General features: G+C 52.0%; 1 protein-coding gene across 7 annotated transcripts in view; it reads left to right on the forward strand.

The window, feature by feature from the left end:
• AKT2 (AKT serine/threonine kinase 2) overlaps positions 1–20,563 on the forward strand; it is a 47,756-nt gene that overhangs the window by 11,570 nt on the left and 15,623 nt on the right. For 3 of the 7 annotated variants that reach the window (XM_081516352.1, XM_081516353.1, XM_081516348.1), the window contains exons 2-4: positions 8,700–8,829; positions 16,787–16,915; positions 18,297–18,412. In XM_081516352.1, coding sequence (XP_081372478.1) covers positions 18,387–18,412 — 26 coding nt within the window. In that variant the 5' untranslated portion in view covers positions 8,700–8,829; positions 16,787–16,915; positions 18,297–18,386. Of the gene's footprint in view, positions 1–8,699; positions 8,830–16,786; positions 16,916–18,296; positions 18,413–20,563 lie in introns of those variants that run through there. The other 4 variants (XM_081516346.1, XM_081516347.1, XM_081516350.1 and 1 more) reach the window with 2 other exon arrangements.

Genomic DNA, 20,563 nt, shown 5'->3' on the forward strand with positions numbered 1-20,563 from the left:
GCTTTGTTATCTCTAATCTGTGAATTAGGAAACTGGTGGAGCTAGGGGAACACCTGCCCAAGGTCACACGGCAGGTGGCGGAGCTGAGGTTGAGATGCATTTGGTTCCCAAGGCCACCTTCACTCCTGCTCCCGTTAGTCTGCCTCTATTGGCTCTTCGGCACAGTTCCTTCTCTGCATGTGACATTTACCGTGGACCTCCTGCCCTCCTGTGGAAGACTCTATTCCCCATAAGATCTGTTGTTGATCGTATAGCCGCTTTTCTGCCAAGGATGCTGCAAATGAAGTTATACGTGGATTGTGTGATGCCCGTCGATCTCAGTAATGTCAGCTCGTGAAAAAAGAAGCCGGTCCGAATTGAGGCGATGTGGTGGGGACATGTTTGTGCTTCCGAAAGGGATCAGGTTGATAGTCTCTTGTGCGGGAGCGCACTGAACGCTGATGGGCAGCGTCAGCACGTCACGTCGAGGTTGGGTCTCGCACGTGGGACGCCTGGTTGTGTTCTGTCAGGTGGGTGGACCCTCATGGAGGGTGGGGTGCTGTGCTAGGCCCTTCCCACACAGCAGCCTGTAATGGAGGCACTGCTATCATCCTCACTGCACAGAGAATGGAACTGAGACTTGGGGGAGGCTAGAAGTTGAGGCACAGGAACCTGATTCCAGGTCTCCCTTACGGCACCAGCCTGAACATTCATTGAAAGGGCTGAAGCTGAAGCTCCAGTACTTTGACCACCTGATGTGAAGAGCCGACTCTGGAAAAGTCTGATGCTGGAAAAGCTTGAGGGCAAGCGAAGAAGAGGGTGACAGAGGTTGAGATGGTTGGATGGCATCACTGACTCAGTGGACATGAGTTTGAGCAAGCTCACGGAGATGGTGAAGGACAGGGAAGCCTGGCGTGCTGTAGTGCGTGGGGTCGCAGAGTCAGACACGACTGAGCGACTGAACAACCACAATAAAACTCCACCAGCCACGTGGCACTGTGTGGTGCCAGCCTAGCTCCGTACTTCTGATCAGGTGATGGGGCAAGTCATTTCACTCTAGCGGCGGCTTAGTTCCTTCATGAAAATGGAGAGGATAAGAGGGCTGTGGGAAATCCCTGGAGGTATAGTGGTTAGTATGTTGCTCTTTCACTGAAGGGCCGGGGTTCAGTCCCTGGTTGGGAAACTAAGATCCTGTAAGCCATGCGAGGTGGCCAAAAAACAAAAAAAAATTAATATAATTATACAAGAAGATTAAAAAAAAATCCTCAGCTAAAGAGTACCTGCCGCAGAGAGTTTCTGTGAGAGTTGAATTGGCATGTACAAAACACTTAGGTGTGCCTGACATGTACCAAGTGCTGTGTAGGCGTTGACACTTAGTACTGGCATAATGTCAGCCATTGGGATGATACCGGACCCTTGTTGTGGGCATTTAGACTGCTCCCTGGCTTTCACTATTCCAGCAACGATATCCTCAGAATGGCATTCTCACCTGTTGGTTTGGCCCCCAAGGGACACTGGGTCATGTCTGAAGACATATTTGATGGTCAGAACTCCGGGGGAGGTCATGCTGCTGGTTTTAGCAAGCAGAGACCAGGATGCTGCAAACCTTCTCCAGGTCTCAAGACAGCCCCACGACAAGAATTATCTAAATGTCACTGGTGCTGAGGTTGAGAAACTTCGCCTGAGAACCTCTGTGCACCTGCATAAGCGATTTGTGCAAGAGAAATTGCTCTGAGGACATGTGCATTTTCTACTTTATCAGTTTTGCTGACGGGCCCTCACAGAACATGGGGTCGGTTCCCAGAGCTGCAGGTGGTGAGTGAGGGAGTCGTTTTGCCTGCCCAGATTCCCACCGGCAGACGCTGCCTGTCAAACAACAAGTGCCTATTGAATTTCCCTCCCGAGCAAGTCCTCCTGGGAGTGGGTAAGGTGAAGATTACAGGGCGGGTGACAGGCTCCTGGGGGATCAGGGTGTCAGAAAGGCGCCCCTCCTCACTGTCTGCAGCTCCAGGAGATGCAGTGCCTCTGCCTCCCCCTCGTCCCATCGGTGCTGTCTGGTGTAGAAAGCAGGTCAGGGAGAGGAGATGAGAGAAAAAGACTTGACGAGTGGCAGGGAAAGGAATTTAACTGATTCTGAACATGTTCTGAGCATAGGGCTTCCCTCTTACACACATTGATTCCACAGATAGTTACTGAGTGCCCACTGTGGACCCAGCGCCGTGGGAGATGCCGAGAACCCAGCAGTGCCCAAGCAGGCTGGAGCCCTGCCCTCACCATGCTGACGTCACAGTGGAGAGAGGTCGACAGTAAACTTGTGAACAAGTAAACGTGTACAGTAGTGTCAGTGACAGTAAGCACTTCACTTTTGTGAAAGGTAACAGGTACACTTTTGACTATGGAGGACAGTGTGACTTCACATAGGCGGAGACATGTGAACAGAGGCTGAAGAAAACCAGGCGGGGCCCACAGAGACTTGAAGAAGACAGTTCTCACTGAGGGGGTAGCATGTGCAAGGGTCCTGAGGTCGGGGGCAGGAGTGCAGGTGGGGGGAGCCTCTGGTGGGTCGGAGGCACCAGTGCCACGGAGTGTTTGGAGGAGTGAAGAGGAGATGATGCAGAACAGGGTTCTGGGGCTCCTGTAAGGACTTTGGCTTCTTTCACTCTAGGTGAGGTGGGGACATGGCAGGGTTTGGGGGAGAGCAGTTTCCTCTGGCCCAGGTGGTCAAGGATCCTGGAGTGTGAGAGGGGAGGACAGAAGCACTGGGCTCACCTAGGCCACACAGTCCCCCTGGTGGCAGGAACCACAGTGACCCTGATTTTACACTTGAGGAAAGAAGTCTGGAAGGAACCTTTCCAGGGCCCAGCCCTTTCTGACGGCTGCCAGGTAGGACGAGACAGCCTCTCTCCCCTGCCTTGTCATCCGCCACCCTGCGTCATCCTGTAAATCGCCTCTAACGGACATGACCCCAGCAGGGTGAGATGAAACTTCCGAGGCAGTTTCGAAACCATTGAGATATAAGACCTATGAGGCAGACAGGCAGAAATAAAGCCTAAAATTAAAGAAAAAATGGAGGAGAGTGTTTGAGACATACTGTGGAACGAGTCAGTGATATTTACCATGTACTTAGCAGATATTTAAAAATCAAACCCTGCTAGGGCCGTCAGAGTCCCTTCAGGGACCTGTCTCCAGTCACCTCTCTTTTCCCTGCTGAGAGCTGACCGCAGCAGGTGGTGATTTTCATTCTCATTCCGCTTTCTTCTGTGTTAAAAATACTCACCCAAACTCAAGCCCCACCCTTCAGGGTGCGTGTCCTTCCTCTGGCTGGATCATTGTACAGATGGGAGCACTAAGGCTCAGGAGGGCCAAGGAGCAGCAGAGCCTGGGGTTGAAATCCAGGCCCTAGATTCCTCTTCCTTATTCATCGGTGACTGGCCTTGAGGTGAAAATCCAGGCGAGCTAGCCTGGGGTTGGAGGGGGCCCTGGAGGCCAGGAGGCCTGAGTTTAACTTCCTGTTATCGTCCAGGCTCCCAAACCCAGGTTCTTTTGTTGTTGTTGTTATTTCGTCATGAAATAAAGATATCTTCAACATGTTTTAAACCGTACAGTATGACAAATAACTGTGAAAGTGATGCTTTGTGATCACAACAGAACATTGTCAGCTCCCAGAAACCCACCGCCTCTGTCACTCCCGAACGTAACAGCTCTCCTGACCTGTGGATATTTGCTTCCTGATCTTCTGCACAGTTTCACTAGTGAGAAACAAATCGTGTCGCGTTGCCTGTTCTGAGCTTGCAGTCCGTGGACTCGTGCTCAGTGGGTTATTTCGCATCTGGTTTCTTTCACTCCAGGTGAAGTTCTCACGCTTCATCCTGTCATAGGCTTCAGGAGTTGGATCCTCTTTCTTGCTGAGTGGCCTTGAGCCCTATGAATTTACCTTAGTTTGTTTATCCATTCTCCTGTGGGTGGACACCTGGTCTGTTTCCAGTTTTGAGGTTACTGCGAATGTTGCTGCTGTGGACATTCTAGTACATGTCGTTTAGTAAACAAATATACCCATTTCTGTTGGAGGGCCGTGGAATTGCTGGGTCATGGGGTAGGGATATGTTGAGCTTTAATTCTTACTGCCAAACAGTTTTCCATTGTGGTGGAACTGTCTTATACTCCCACCAGTAGCAGTTCCTTTGCATTCTTTTGACAGTTTTTACTCATTGATTTTTTTCAAGAATCTGTTTGGCTGTGTCGGGTCTTGGTTGCATCACGTGTGATCTTTCCTTTTGGTGCACAGGCTCAGTTGGCCCTTGGCATGTGGGATCTTAGTTCCTTGACCAGAGATTGAACTCACATCCCCCACATTGGAAGGCTGATCCTTAAGCACTGGACCACCAGGGAAGTCCCCCTTTCAAACATTCTTTTTTAAAAAAAAATTTTATTGACTTATTAATTTATTTATTTTTGGCCGTGTTGAGTCTTCATTGCTGTACAGGCTTTCCTCTGGTTGTGGTGAGCAGGGGCTAATCGTCATTGAGGTGCACGGGCTTCTCGTTACAGCGGCTTCTCTCGTTGCGGAGCACGGGCTCTAGGGCGCTCAGTAGTTGTGGCACACAGGCTTAGTTGCTCCGTGGCATGTGGGATCTTTCAGTACCAGGAATTGAACCCATGTCTCCTGCATTGGCAGGTGGATTCTTTACCTCTGAGCCACCAGGGAACCCCCTAGCCCCTCTTACATTCTTGACAGCACTTGGTGCTGTCAGTTTTTGAATTTTTAGCCATCTTGGTGGATGGTTTTGATGTGCATTTCCCCATAACTAAGGATATTGCACGCAATCCTTCGTTGTGTGTGTGTTCCCTCCTGTGAGGTGCCCTTGCTCCTTTCACCTTGCCTCCCAGGTGGCTCGCCTCTAACCCACAGCTCCAGCTCCTACCCAGACCCTCAGCTGAGTGAAGCCCAGGCACCCCAGGCAGCAGTGAGTGGGGTTGGGCCCCCACCGTGGGGCACGCAGGCCTCGGCCCAGCAGGCCCCTGCATGCTGGGTGCCCTCCATCCGCAGCTCCCCAGGGAGCAGGCCATCTTCTTGGCCGCGGTGCTGGTGTTTCATCACCACGGGACTGCGTCAGACACCTCAGCAGAGACGCCACCCTCCGTGGGAGGACGGGCAGGATCCAGACAGGATGCAGGGGCTCTTCCAGGTCCTCCCCCTGCCCTGGCTGCTGCTGGCTGCTTAGTTGCTGAAGTGAGAACGTAACAAGTGGCTCTAGCGTGTTGAGCAGCAGCCAGCTGGGAGACCCAAGGTAAAAGCCTCCCCTGTATCAGCCATTACTGGCCCTGGGCACGGGCATGGCCCTCTGGGGGCGTAGGGGGGTGGGAGCGATTGGGGAGACTGGAGATGCACCCTCGGGCTCAAGGCCACCCGGCTGGCACCGGCTCTTGGATTCTGCAACCTCGGCCACACCTGGCCGCCTTCACGTCTGTCTCTCTGATGAAGGCACCACGTGTTTGCGTGTTCACTGGGGGCCAGGCAGTGGGCCGAGCCTCTGTGCACAGGGTTGCTGCTCACAGCGGCTCTGAGAAGTGAACTTGTTGGGCTGGGGAGGGTGTGGGGAGGAGGGGAGAGGAAGGGAGGGCTGTGAGTGGACATGGGGTCCCTGTCTTTACTTGTACATCCGCTCTTCCTTTGGCCCCTGGGTTCTCCGTCCCAGCCCAGTTGGGGAACCCAGCCCTATTCTGATCCGAGCTCACACCTGGCGAAATAGTGGTGTTGGCCCCTGTGTTGGAGAGGAATTCCTAACTCCCCGGCACACCTGCTTGCAGGCCCTGAGTGTCCTCCCTGTCCCAGCCCCTCACCCTGGGCCAGTCTCTGGGCGCTTCTCCACACTCACGGAGCTCCTTTCCAAGCTTCCTCAGGGCTTTTGCACTTGCTATTCCCCTGCCTGAAATCTGTTCCTTTCACGTGCTCCCCCCGCCCCGGTTAATTCAGGTGTTGGCTCACGTGTCCCCCATACCATGTGGCTAATGCGGCACCTGTTCCCTGCCCTCCTTTCCCCTGTTCGTTTTTTTTTTGCCACCATCAGACCTCGTGTCCTGTATATTGTCTGCCTCCTGCACTGAAGTGTCACCTTCCTGAAGTCAGGAGCTGTGTCTTGGTGATGCGTGGTCTTGCACCCAGGATAGAGTCTGTAGCTTAGAACATGCTCAGAAAAAGATCGGTGGCATGAACAGACTCTGGAATTGTTTCTGTGGCTGTGTTTGGTCTTGGGCTGGGGATCTTTTGGGGAGATTGTTTTTTTTTTTTCCTTGAAGAGCAGGCCTTTACTTTCTCCCAGTTCTCAGGGCTGAGAAGCCCACGCTGAGGGCATCCACAGGGCCGGTTCCTGGTGGGTGCTGACTTCCTGGTCACTGATGGCTGCCATCTTGCTGTGTCCTCACGTGGCAGAGGAAAAGAGCGAACTCTGTGGTGTCTCTTCTTATTTATTTATTTATTTTGAATTGGAGGATGATTGCTTTACAATGTTGTGTTGGTTTCTGCTGTAATCAGCATGAATCCACCATAGGTTTACACATGTCCCCACCAGAGACTTGGGTTTATTCATTGTGCCTTCGATGGACAGCCAGACGCTGGGCTGGTGTGCTGAATCAGTGCCTATAGGTGTGGGAAGTGTCGATCACGGGGCACAGAGAGAGCACCCAGTGCAGCCTCTGAGGTCAGGAAGGCTTCCTGGAGGAGGCGTTGGTTCACCTGAGACCTTAGAGAAGAGGGAGAACCCCAGTACACAAAAGGTATTGGGGATGGAAGCCTGAGCGACAGAAACCTGGCAGAGAGTGGGAGTGGGGGAGGAGGACCTGGGGAGGTGGGTGGTAGCTGGTGTGTGATCATCCTTGTCATGGTTATTAGCCTTTCTTGAGGGCTTTCTAGGTGCCTCTCGACTTATGTTGGGCCTTCTCTGGTGGAAAAGACTTTGTTTTTTGTGTGTGTTCTGAGCACTCTGGGGAGCCATGGAAGGGTTGTGAGTAGAAAGGGACACGGTCAGATTCAGGTGGAGTATAGGGTGGGGAGCAGAGACTGGGCACCCAGGGAGAAAGCCTGGGTGGGAGGGGAGGTGGGGCGGGAGAGGTGATCCGGAAGCCAGTGGATGGGTGGTGGGGCCCGCGGGGCTGAGCCGGGGTGGCGGGCAGCAGAGGCCAGGGCCGGAGGGCCCCGGAATCCCAAGCTGGGGGGCCTGGGCCTTTCCCGAGGCCCGTGGGAAAGCACAGGTCAGATTTGAGGGTCTCTCAGGCTGCTGAATGGGAAACAGATTGGAGGTTGGGAGGCCCGGAAGGAGTCCTTGTGGGAGGGGACGGCGCTGGACCTGAGCCACCTGGTCAGCAGGCTGGGGTGGAGACCCTGGTCACATTAGGATCGAAGCACAGACTGGGGGACATTTCGGAGTAAGGGTCTGGTGGTCCTGGGTGTGTTCAGTCCATGGACATGAGCCCCTGGGGTGCCGCCGTACCTCCCAGGGGAGGGAGCCCCTTCTGGGCCCTGTGTTTGCAGCCCCGAGTCCAGGACATGGTTTCTCACCTGCTGTTTACTTCCCTGTCACTGTCCATCTTGTCTTCCTCTGGCTTCCTCCCGCTCACCTCCCTTCCCTCTGCCCGGGGCCTGGGCAGCCTGCCACCGTCACATGCCAGGCAGTAGTGTGTCCGGCCCACCAGTTCCCCTGGGGCACGAGAGAAAGCTGATGCCCACGGTGTCCCCAGGGCCAGCTGCCGCTTCTCTGGGGGCCACCGTAGCTCCTGACCTGCTGTCCGCAAATAACCCCAGGCCAGGAAAGGCGAAAGGCGCCTTGGGCTCCATGGCCCTTGGCCAGGCCTGTGGCTCCAGGTAGGGGCCCAGCTGGTGGCTGCCTCCCCCCTTCTCCCCTCCGCCCTGGGAACCTGAGACGAAGCAGCGGCCTCGGCGTCCGTCAGTCTGTCGGCTGCTGGTCCGTGAGGACAGAAGCAGAGGTCTTGGGGAAGGACCAGGGCCTTGGTCAAGCCCCCAGGACTGGCTCCCGGGCCCCAGATAAGTGCGTACGCAGTAGGTTCCTTTCTTGTTGAAGATCCAGAGCGCCGAGACCTTCCTTTCTTTCGTCAGCCGGTGGGGACAAGGAGGCTGCGGGAGTGACATGAGGTGGCCTGGTGCTGGGTGGGGGCTGGTACTCGGTTTGCTAAAGGTGGCAGGGCAGGTTGGTGGCACCTGGTTTGGAAAGGAGAGAGTGTGAGCGTGTGTGTGCGTGTGTGTCTGTGTGTTTGGGGGTGGCAGGCAGATCCTGGTGGCTTTGAGCACGCCCTCAGGTGCCCAGGGCTGTCTGATTCATCCCAGGTGACCTCAGCGCTGGGCCTGGAGTGACGCAGGGGGCGGAGCCTCCCACCCAGTCAGGAGTGGCGGTGGTGGGGCTGCCCTGCTGGGCAAGGGGTCCTGAGTATGGGCGAGGGCACAGCTGGGGCCCCCTGCTCCTTCCAGAGGAGGGCTCTGAGGGCAAGGTCGTGTCCTTTCCTTCCCAAGACTGGGTCCCTGGGGACCCGACCGCCTCTCACTGCCCCCCTCCACCATCCTGGGCCCCAAGGGCTGGTCTCTCCCCACCCTCCCTGGCTCCACCCTCGCAGAGCCACCAGAGGGGCTTCAGGAGGGGTGTCCCAAGGGAAGGGGTCGCTGCCATATCCCCCTGCCGCTCTGACTGACGGGCTCCTCTCTTGTCTTGCAGACTGTGCTCTGTCCAGCGCACCTCCTGCATGTCCTTCTGCCCTGAGCTGTCCCGAGTGAGGTGACAGTGTGTCACGCTGCCACCATGAATGAGGTGTCTGTCATCAAGGAAGGCTGGCTCCACAAGCGTGGTAAGGGGCTACATTTACTCACGGGATTGCACGTCTCCCCCTTTGGCCCCAGGTCTCCTGGAAGCTGTGCCCTGAGAGGCAGAGGTGCAGTGTCTTTACCACCTGAGGAGCCAACATTCCGAGCCCTGCCTGCCTGCCCGCCCCCGCCAGTGGCTTCTTTCCAGCCCATGTCATGGACTCTTTGAAAGTAGTCTGGACGGAGGAGCTGTGGCTGTGCCTGGGCCTGAGTCTCCAGGCCTTGCTGACCCCCTGCAGGAGCCCCCAGGCCAGGCCTCAAACTCTGCTTCTGCATAAGGGTTCCTGTTCATGGTCCCATTTTATAGATGAAGAAACTGAGGCCTAGAGCGGGTAAGTCACTTAGCTAAAGTAACACAGTGAGGCAATACCCAGCATTTATTCATCCAGCAAATACTCATAGAGTGCATGGTGGCCATCCCAGGCTTTGGGGGCACTGTGGTGTCCTCATGGAGTTTGCGATCCTTTGAAGGGCTGGGGACAAACAATAAACTGATAGACAGACATGATGCCAGGTGATGATAAGTGCCATTGTGAAGAGTAGGAACTCTGAGGGGAACGCTGAAGAAAGAAGGGGTTCATGGAAGCGGCTTTGAGGAGGGGCCAGTATATGGAGGCCAGGAGGAGGTGAGGGAGCAAGCTACGCAGACAGCCAGGCAGGGGTGTCCCAGGGAATGGGGCAGCGAGGACAAAGCGGGGGGCGTGTGCCTGGAAACAGAGTGGGCCAGGGTGGCTAGAGCAGAGCGAGCAAGCACGAGCTGGAGGAGGCGGGCAGAGCCGTGACAGCACCAGACCGATGGCGCCTGATGCCGTGGAAGGGGCAGGAACTCTCTTGGCGTTCAGAAGCCCAGGATGTTGTGAGCGAGCTCGGGACCAGATCTGGTTGTGCTATTGGGAGGCTAAGAAATGAAGTCACTTACAGGGGAGACACTGAGAGACTCGACCCTGGGGCCCCAGGCCTCTGCCCCAGCACCACCACACTGAACGAGCTCACTGCTGTACGAGGCAGCTTGGAAGAAGCTCATGCCGAGAGCCAGCTTGTCCAGGCACCCAGGGTTGAAGGAGGCTGGCTGTCCTAGCTTCCATCGACCTTCCCCTGTGGAGTGGGATGCCTGGCCTGGGGGGGCCGCCACTCTGCACGCTCTCATTCACTCGGCAGACACGCATCAAGCAGCTGCCGTGTTTTAGGCACATTCTAGGTGCTGGGGATACAGCAGTGAACGAAACGGGCCCACAGTTCCCGTCCTTGTATTGATGGCACACGTTAAGTGGGAGAGACAATGGCACCTGAGTAGACGAGTGTGTCCAGTGGTGGCTCGTGCCTTGGAGAGAAACCCAGCAGTGTGAGCTGTCAGAGAGGGGCTGGTCAGGGAGGACCTCACTAAGAAGGGGGTGTTTAAATAAAGATCTGAAGGAGGCAAGGGAGTGAGCCCCGCAGTTAATGGGGGCATGGGTGAAGGGGACTGAGTTCGCGGAGGGGAGTGGACTGGTCGTGCTTGAGGTGGGCCGGGAAGCTGGTGTGCTGGCCCTGCAGAAACTGGGAGAAATGCCCGTGCACCCTGCACTGTCCCAGCCCACCCACCTGGAGCAGTGCTGAAGGTCCCCCCCGCCTGTCCCCCCGGCATGAGGAGGAGAGGAGCCTTCCCTACCGCCCTTCCCAGGCAAGGTGGTATTCAAGGCCCCTTGGCCTTCCTGCCCAGATTGGGCCCTGAATTTGGGGGTGTTGATGGAGCTTTCTGCACCTTGGCAGGTGTCAAAGTTCTAACCCCGGCTCTGCCACTTCCTCTCAGTGTGACTGTGTCATCTTTCTGAGCTTTGGTTTCTTTTCTGTAAAATGGGTCAACAGCTCAGGCCTCTGGGATTGTCAGCTTCATGAGAGCAGGGGTTTTATCTGGCTTGTTCACTGGAATAGTGCCAGTGCCCTAGAAAAGTGCTTGGCATGCAGTAGGCACTTAATAACTGTTGAATGGATGCTTGGGATCGTGTGTGTGGATGGTGTGAGTGTAATAGTTTGTGCCAGGGTCTCAGGCTCCTGAGTTTTCTGAGACCTGTGGCTCTCTAGGCTGGGGCGGGAGAGCTCGAGCAGTGGCTGGAGAACTGTGGTCAGGCAGTGGCTCCCGAGGCTGTTGGTGGCATTGAGTGAATCTCAGCCTCTCCCAGGCCTTCAGTGTCTCCATTCATCTACGGGAGCCCAGACAAGCTGCTGAGACGACCTCCTGTCTTGGCCGTACTGTACCCACACGCACGCGTGCACGTCTCTCCTGGGTCTCCCAGTGCCTGTCCTTCCGAGCAGCAGCCATCAGTGGGCAGGGCAAGGTGGGCCCTGCCGCCGTTCAGACACGTGCGCCACCCCGCCCTCCTCCTGGTGGTTAAAATAACAGCAGCTCAGCTTTCTATGTGCCCCCTCTGTGCTGGGCCTGGGGCTGTGTCCGCAGGAGGCCCAGTTTTGTTGAGTTTCCGTTACTGCCCCGTGAGGTGGGCACCGTCTTGCAGACCAGAAGCTGTAGCTCAGCAGGAAGACTGAGTTGCCTGGGGCTTCAGCAGGGAGGTGGCAGCGCCAAGGTTCAGGCTCCAAGTCCTGAGCCAGCGCCTGGCTCATATGCTGCCTCTTCCTCAGCAAGGTCCACTCAAGGATCAGGTCCTGCATGCCATGTGCGGGTCCCCTTTCTGACATAGCCTCAGCATACTCTCTGCCAGGCCCCGCCGGGCCAGGCCACATCTGCCAGTTTACAGGCAGACAATGTCGATGACTCTGGACAGAGCAAACCCAGGTTCCAATCCCAGCTCTCCCAGTTAACAACCATGAGCCTCAGGCAACGACTGGAACCTCTTTGTGCCTCAGTTTCCCTATCTGTAAAATGGGATTGTCGTGAGGATGTTTTTCCTTCTAGTTTTTTTGTAGCTTGTTACCGACATATAAAACCCCACAGGTAAGTGCCCAGATCATAAGCTCACTCCAAAACCTGTGTCCAGGTCAAGAAATAGAGTAAGTCAGTCCCCAGAAGGCTGTCTGCCTCTTGCAAGCAGTAACTACTCTCCTAATCTCCAGTAGCATCGGTGAATTTGTCTAGTTTTGTTTTTGTTTCTCAAATTGAGGTAAAATTTCCACAACACAGAATTAAGTGTTTTAAAGTGCACAATTCAGCGGCCTTTAGTACTCTCACAGTGTTGTGTAACCACTAGCTCTGTCTAGTTCCAGAACATTTTCATCTGCCTAAAAGGCTGCCCTCATCGCCTTAAGTAGTCAGTTCTCATTCTCCCTCCTCCCAGCACCTGGCAGCCACCAGTTTGTTTTCTGTCTTTATGGATGTACTTATTTTGGACATTTCATATAAATGAATCATACAATATGTGGCTACTGAAGTCTGGTTTCTTTCACTGAGCATAACATTTTTAAGGTTCATCTATGCTGTAGCATGTATCAGACAGTACTTCATTCCTTTTTATAGCCAAACAAGGTTCCACTGTATCAGTGTATCACATTTTGTTTATCCGTATGTCCATTGATGGACATCTGAGTTATTCCTACCTTTTGGCTGTTGTGAATAGTGCTGCTCTGAATATTTGTATACAAGTATTTGAGTACTTGTTTTCAATTTTCGGGGGGTATACACCTAGGAGTGGGATTGCTGGGACATAGTATCTGTTGTTTAGTCACTCAGTCATGTCTGACTCTTTGCGACCCCATGGACTGTAGCCCACCGGTCTCCACTGTCCATGGGAATTGCCAGGCAAGAATACTGAAGTGTTGCCATTTCCTTCTTCAGGGAATCTTCCCAGCTCAGGGATTGAACCTGGGTTTCCTGCATTGGCAGGTGGGTTCTTTACTGCTGAACTGTCAGGGGAGCCCCAATAGATATCTATTAGATTATACTGCTTATAATCGAATGTATTCTATGTAGTTAGATAATATAGAAAAAAATATGAAATGTCTGGATTGCACACTCTGTCCGTGTGATCCGCAGTGTGTGCTGTGTCTGACTTTCTGAGGGAATGCCGAGGCTGCGCAGGGCGGCTCCATTTTACGTTCCCACCAGCAGGGCATAAGGTTTGTTTCTCCAGGTCCTCACCCACACCTGTTATTTTTCTTTGAGTTTTTGTTGTTTGTTTTTAATAAAAGCCATCCTGGTGGGTGTTAAGTGGTGTTTCATCATGGTTTTGATTTACATTTCCCTAATGACGGATGGTGTTAAGCATCTTTTTATATGTTTGCTGGTCATTGTTTATCTTTGGAGAAATGCCCTTATAGTCTTTCGTGTATAGTGTTTAGACACTGTGTGCACGCGTGCTCAGTTGTGTCTGACTCCTTGAAACCCCGTGGACGGTAGCCCACCAGGCTTCCCTGTCCATGGGATTCCCCAGGGAAGAATACTGGAGTGGGTTGCCATTTCCTCCTCCAAGGGATCTTCCCAACCCAGGATCGAACCCGAATCTCCTGTATCTCCTACACTGGCAGGTGGATTCTTAGCCACTGAGCCACCTGGGAAGTTCCTCACCCATTCTTTAAATTGATTTTTTTTTTGGTAGTTGCTGAGTTGTAAAGTTCATTATGTATTCTGGATACTAGACTCTTATCAGACATATGATATACAAATATTTTTATCCATTCTATTGGTTGGTTGTCTTTTTATTTTCATGACAACATCTTTTGCACAAAATTTTTTATTTCAATGAGTCCACTTTATTTTTTTTCCTTTGTTGTCATATCTAAGGATCTGTTGCCAAGTTCAGGGTCACAGAGATTTACCTATGTATCCTTCTAAGAGTTTACTAGTTTTAGCTCTTATTTTTAAGTAGATCCACTTTGAGTTAATTTTTTAAATATGGTGTAGAGTTCCATCTCTGTTCTTTTGCATGTGGGTATCCAGTTGTCCCAGGACTATTTGTTGAGGCGGAGACTGGTCTTCCCCAATGGAATGGTCTTGGTACTGTTGTTGAAAATTAGTTGCCCATAGTTGTGTAGGTTTATTTTTTGACTCTCAGTTCTACTCCTTTGGTCTCTGGCTATCCTTTACCACACCGATTTGATTATTGTAGCTTTGTAGTAAGTTTTGAAGGAAGTATGAGTCCTTTCCGTTTGTTCTTTTTCAACATTGCTTTGGCTGTTTGGAACCCCTTGCCACATAAATTTGAATTCCATGTAAATTTGAGGGTTGATTCTTCCTCAATAGCAAAAAAAAGGCTATTGGGATTTTGATAGGGAATGTGTTAAATCTGTATGTAAATGGCTTTTGGTAGTATTGCAATCTTAATATCAAGTCTCAATCCATGACGCAGGATCTTTGTATTTATTTAGGTCTTTAGTTTCTTTCAGCAGTGTTTTGTTTTGTTTTCTTTATATAATTTTTATTTATTTATTTCTGGCTGTGCTGGGTCTACACTGCTGCACAGGCTTTTTTCTAGTTGCAGCAAGCAGGGGCTTCTCTAGTTGTGGTGCGCAGGCTTTTTATTGCAGTGGTTTCTCTTGTTGTGGAGCAGGGCTCTAGGGCACACGGGCTTCAGTAGTTGTGGAACATGGGCTCAATAGTTTTGGCTCCTGGGTTCTAGAGCACAGGCTCAATAGTTGTGGAGCACTGGGTTAGTTGCTCTGAGGCATTTGGGTCTTGCTGGACCAAGGATTGAACTAGGGTCTCCTGCATTGGCAGGCAGATTCTTTACCAGTGTGCCAGCAGGGAAGCCCCTGTTTCGTAGTTTTTAGTGTATAAATCTTTGCCTACTCGTGCTGTTGTAAATGGATGTTTTCTTTAATTTCTTTTTTGGATTATTCATTGCTAGTGTTTAGAAACACAATTTGTTTTTGTGTGTTGATCTTGCTGAATTTGTTAGCTCTAGTAATTGTTTTGTGGATTTTTGTGATTTTCTGTATATAGGGTTGTGTTATCTGCAAATAAAGGTAGTTTTACGTACTCCTTTTCAAATTGGATACTTTTTATCTTTTTCTCTGGCTGGAACTTAGATTACAGTGTTTCAGAGCAGTGGTGAAAGTGGAAATCTTTGTCTTGTTCCTGATCTTAGCCAAGGGAAAGCGTTCATTCTTTCATCCTTGAGTATGATGTTGACTTGTGGATTTTTCATAGATGCCCTTTTATCTTGTGGAGGAGGTTCCTCCTTCTCTTCCTAGCTTACTGAGTATTTTTATCATGAAAGAGTGCTGGATTTTGTCAAATGCTTTTTCTGTGTCAGTCTGGATGATCTTGTGGTTTTTTCCCCCCTTCATTCTATTGAGGTATACAACACTGATTGCTTTTCATATTGTTGAACTACCCTTGCAGTCCTGGGATAAAACCCACTTGGTCATGGTATATGATCCTTTTATGGTGCTGTCAGATTTGTGGTTTTGCTAGTTTTTAAACTTTACATACATCAAATCATTTGGTATTGACATTTGAAATAATTCAACAAGTTAAAGCCTATAAGAAACTTAGGATGGTGCCTGGCAGGCACATAGTACCCTGTAGTATTATCTAGTCATCATCGTTGATTACTGGATGTTCTTCTCATGCCAGGAAACAAAGACTTAGAGAAGCCCACCCTGGCTTCTGGTGCTGACTTAATGGAGCCCACCCTGCCACCCAGTTATGATGCACACACTCTTTGCTTGCCCGGTGGGCTGATGATAAAGAGCATTCATTGACTTATTGGTGTGCTGGTCCCTAGCTAGGCTGGGTGCTTTGTGTTTGCTTTGTATTTGCCATCTCTCTCTTTTTTTTAAAGCAGCTTGAGACACAGTTCACATACCATACAGTTCAGCCACTTGGGGTCTTGAGTGTATTTAGAGCTGTGCCTCCATCACCCCAGTCAATTTCAGAACTTTCTCACTACCCTGAAAAGGGACCCTCCAGTCCCCGCCCAGACTCGCCCCCTCCTCAGCCCTAGGCAACCACTAATCAAGTTTTCATCTTTAGAAGTTTCCCTGTTCTGGACAATTTATATAGATGAAATCATATAATTTGTCGTCCTTTGTGACAAGCTTTTTTCAGTTAGCGTTAAGTTATGGTTCATCTACCTCGTAGCATGTAGGTTATGGTTCATCCACCTTGTAGTGTGTAAGTTATGGTTCATCCACCTTGTAGCGTGTATTAATACTTCATGTATCAATACTTTTTTTGGCCACAATGCATTGCATATTGGATTTTAGTTCCCTGACAAGGGGTCGAACCCTCACCCTCTGCATTGGAAGTGCAGAGCCCTAACCACTGGACCAGCAGGGAATTCCCAATACTTCATTTCTTTTAATGACCAAGTAATACTAATATTCCGTCATATGGATATGCCACATTTCGTTTATCCATTTGTTAGTGGATACACTTTGGAGTTTCTGCTCTTTACTATTATGAATAATGTTGCTGTGGGTATTTATATATATAAGTTTTTGGGCAGATATGTGTTTCACTGTTTCATTTTAGTCCTTAGCCACCCCTCTGAGGAGTGTGTGTGTGTACATACATATGTATGTACATGGGGTGCTTGGATATTCATGGTTAGAACAAATGGAGGGAGTCAAGGAGCACATGGAGGGCACAGCAACAGTAATACCCGACCTGGCACAGTGTTTTGACATTCGATCCCCCCGCACAGCTGTAGAGTGAATACCCGCTCATGGGATTTGGCCCTCCAGGGCCACAAGGCATGTATATTAGAAGCCTGGGCCTCCCCTGGGACTGGGCCATGCGCTGGCAAGGATGTCTCACTGCTGGCCACACTGTGAGGCAGCTGGTGCCCCGGGGCGGTGCGGCGCCTTCCTGCCAGGCGTGACCTCTGGATCACTGGGCCCAGCCCAGCGCCCAGCCTGCATCAGTTGGGGCTGCCTGGAGGGTTTCTCCAGGAGAAGCACACTCCTCACCCTCTTGTCCATCCTCCTCCCAGTGTGGGGCCCCTTGCCAGGCACTGCCCCATGGGGCTGGCTGCCCTGACTTCTCTCCCTCCCGCCCTACCTGTTCAGGTGAATATATCAAGACCTGGCGGCCCCGGTACTTCCTGCTGAAGAGTGACGGCTCCTTCATTGGCTATAAGGAGCGGCCTGAGGCCCCCGACCAGACCCTGCCCCCCTTAAACAACTTCTCTGTCGCAGGTGCGTCTTGGGGGCACATGGGGCGTGTTCGTTCCAGGCTGTAGGCCTGTCTGGGGTCTGTTTGCCCCCAGGTCTGTTTTCCACTCTCTCCTGCTCCACCTCTGTGTTTCCTGGGCCTGGGGGCTGTGTTGACGCCAATGGAGAGCAGGAGGAAGAAAGGAGCTGGGGCACTTTCCAGCCTTCTGGCCTGTCTGTGGTGCCTGAGGCGGAGGCTTCTAGCTGGAAGCTGACCAGTGAAAGCCTGGCCCGTGCAGAACCCCTGCCTGGGCCTCACAGAACCTGCCCTCCCCTCACCACCACCTTCCTTCCCCGCTGACCCAATGGGTCACCACGTTCTTGTCACACCCCCTAAATGTTTCAAAGTCACTCATCTGTACTACCACTAGGTAGCCCAGACACAGTCCTCGCCCCACCAGCTCCCTGCTCTAGCCTCGTCCCCAGCCTCGCTTCTCGAGCAGCCCACCTGCTCTTTCTGGAATCCAGCCCCACTCCTTCTCTATCCTGCTTAAAGCCCTGCCTTGGTGGCTTTCCCATGGGCTGGTGACCCCGACATGGCTGTCCCTGACCCTGGCTGCCTTCCCCACCTGGCCTGAGCTGCTTTTCTGCACATCTCTCTTTCAATATCCTTGAGTGTCCCGCCGTGAGATCCCCTCCATGAGCCACACCATCCTTTGAGTCCCCTCTCCCTCCCTGAACTCCCCCCCTCCGACCCCCGTCTCCTCCAGGAGGGCCTTGTTGCCTCTCATCCTCAGGCCAGGGCGGCAATCCAGATGCTTCTATGCACCCCACTGTGGCCCTGTGGTCTGCCTGCCTTCCCTCCCCTCCCCTACTCGATGGCCTCATGCCTTCCCTGGGCTTCCAGCCTCCCTTCTCTCTCACCTCTACACAACAACCAGAGGGGTCTGTCTAAGTCTGTTCTTGTCTTTTCCTGCTCCCTCAGAACACGTCCAGGTTCCTCGCCATGCCTCTGAGCCCTGCAGGCCGGCCCCCGCTCACCTCTCCAGCCTGTCTCTCCCTTCTCTCCTCCTCACACGGAATTTGCTCTTCCCTAAGTACACTGGGCCCTCTCTCACCTCTAGGCTTCTGTACCCAATGCCCTCTTCTGCCTTCAGGGCTCAGTACAGGGATGCCCTTCCTCTGGAAAAGCCTTCCGAGCCCCTGGACAGGATTGGCTGCCTCTTCGGATGCCCCTCCATCCCCCATCACAGCCCTGACCACTGAGCCATCGCTGTTGGGTGGGCTGTCCCCCTTCCACACACACACACTGTACCTGTAGGGACAGGCTGTCTTGGTCAGTAGTGTCACAGGGCTAGCACACGGAGGGTGACTTGGGGAACACGGACTGCCCCTCACACTCCCTGCCCACACCCCTCTTCTGCAGAATGCCAGCTGATGAAGACCGAGAGACCTCGACCCAATACCTTCGTCATTCGCTGTCTGCAGTGGACCACAGTCATCGAGAGGACCTTCCATGTCGACTCCCCGGACGAGAGGCAAGTCGGGGCCTCCACGTGGCCGCCCTTTGGGAGGGACCAGGCTCAGTTTGAGGTGAGGGGCGCAGAGGGACAGATTCCCCTGAGCCCCTACCTAGGAATTTCCCATCTTAGCCCTTGTGTGAGCTAAGAGAAGCAGGGGTTCTCCCCGTTCTGTGTCCTCAGATAGGAGAGTGTGCTGGAATCATGACAGTTTGTTAGCAGTGAGGCGCTCTGGACCTCTTCAGGGCCTCTGCTTATCCAGAGACTTGCAAAGGGTCAGGGAGCTGCCTTTTTAATGAGCATCTCCATTGATATAGAGGCAGGTGGTCCAGAGATTCCGTTTTTCAAAAGATCAGCTTATTAATCAGAAGAGATAGCAGGTTCACCTAGTTCACAGATGCAAAACAGCACGAGGAGGTGTCTAGTGAAAGCTTCACTCTCGCTTCAGCCCCACACGCCATATCCCCCACCCCCTAGCTGACTGCTGTTCTTACGTGTCCTACAGGAGCTTCTTCTCAATGAGTGTGGACAAGCTCGTTCAGCTATCACTTCTGTGCCCTGCTCCTCTTGTTTTTTCTTTTTATTCAAAAGGTGGCACTGTGCCCAAACTGTTGTTTTATTTAATGTATCTTGGGGACTCTCTCTGCTTCTGTATATGTATAGAGATGCCGCTGCTGCATTTTTCTTTTTAACAGGTACACATCTGTGTCCCTGAGTTTAGCAGTTCTTTATTAATGGTGATTGGGGTTATTTCAACCTTGTGGGCTCATTAGAAGCAGTGCCACGGTCTACGGGCCATACCACCCTGAACACGCCCGATCTCATCTAATCTCAGGAGCTAAGCAGAGTCGGGCCTGGTTAGTCCTTAGATGGGAGAAGCAATGCCACAGTGAAACAACTTGTGCTTACCTCGTTTGACATACTTGCAGGTGAATCTATAAGGTGGATTCTTACCCAGATGTGGAATTGCTGGGTCACAGGGAATATGCATCGGTAATTTTTATTACCAATTCTATTGGTGTTAGGCATGATAGAATTCTAATTCTGTTAGGCCTTGTCTAAGAAGGCTCTCACAGCTTGTGTTTTCAAACATTTGACTTTTTACCAAATGTTTAGTGAGTGTGTTTGTCCTTAGGTGTCGTGTGTTCTAGGGCCGTGTGAGTTGCTGTTTCTGAATTGTCTGTTCATGTTCTTTGTCTGTTTTTCTTTGGGGTACTTGGTCTTTTGCTTATTTATTTCTGAAAGCTCTTCATATATTAGAGAGCTTAGCCCTTTGTAACAAGTGGCAAATACTTTCCTCTCACGTTGTCCCTTTGGCCTTCACTTTGACAGATTTTTTTTCCTTTTTTTTTTTTTTTGCTGTGCTGTGCGGCATGTGGGATCTTAATTCCCTGACCAGGGTTCGAACCCGTGTGGCCTTCATTTTAAGAAACATTTTTTTAGCTTGTCTTTGGGGTGAGGATTCAGCTGATCCTCTGGAGCACCCTAAATCAGTGCTGCCCAAGAGAAGCTTCTTCCATGATAGAAATGCAGTGTCCAGCAGGGTAGCCGCTAGTCACGTGTGCCTGCTGAGCATGTGAAACAGGGCTCATGAAGCTGAGAAACGGAATTTTGTATTTTATTTAATTTAAATTTAAATAGCCACCTAGGGCTAGTGGCTGCCCTTGTGGGCAGTGCATTTCTAGAGCAAAAAGACATGCTACTGTAATCTAAACTGTGTCATTGCAAAGCTTCCCAAGGTTGAAAATATACTTGCCCCACTATGGGGAACAGAATGGTCACCTCAGACCCACTGAGATGTTACTCAGATAAAAACTGGGCACAGGAAACATGGCCTGCCAGTAAAAGCCAATTGGGATCAGAAGGTGCATAGGGTCTAGGCATTGGGCTGAGTTTTGAGGAATGGTGGGGAATCGGCCATGGAGATAAGAAGAAGGTGGCTTCAGAAAAAGGGACCAGCCTATGAAAAAGCCTGGAGGCGAGGCAGCCTGTCATCCCAGGGACCTCAGAGGGTTCTGCATGACTAAAGAATCAAGGGCTAGGGGTCTTGGAAGAGGGGCAGTGGAGGCCTTGAAGCTGGCGAGCTCAGCCAGCGCCTGGGCTCCAGATGGAGGTCCCCACGGGGCTTGGCAAGCAGTGAATCAATTGGGGTTTGTCACAGGGTTGCTGAAAG

This window comes from Giraffa tippelskirchi, chromosome 7, assembly GCF_054371585.1.
Source record: "Giraffa tippelskirchi isolate mGirTip1 chromosome 7, T2T-mGirTip1v1.2.pri, whole genome shotgun sequence".
Classification (NCBI taxonomy): Eukaryota; Metazoa; Chordata; class Mammalia; order Artiodactyla; family Giraffidae; genus Giraffa; species Giraffa tippelskirchi.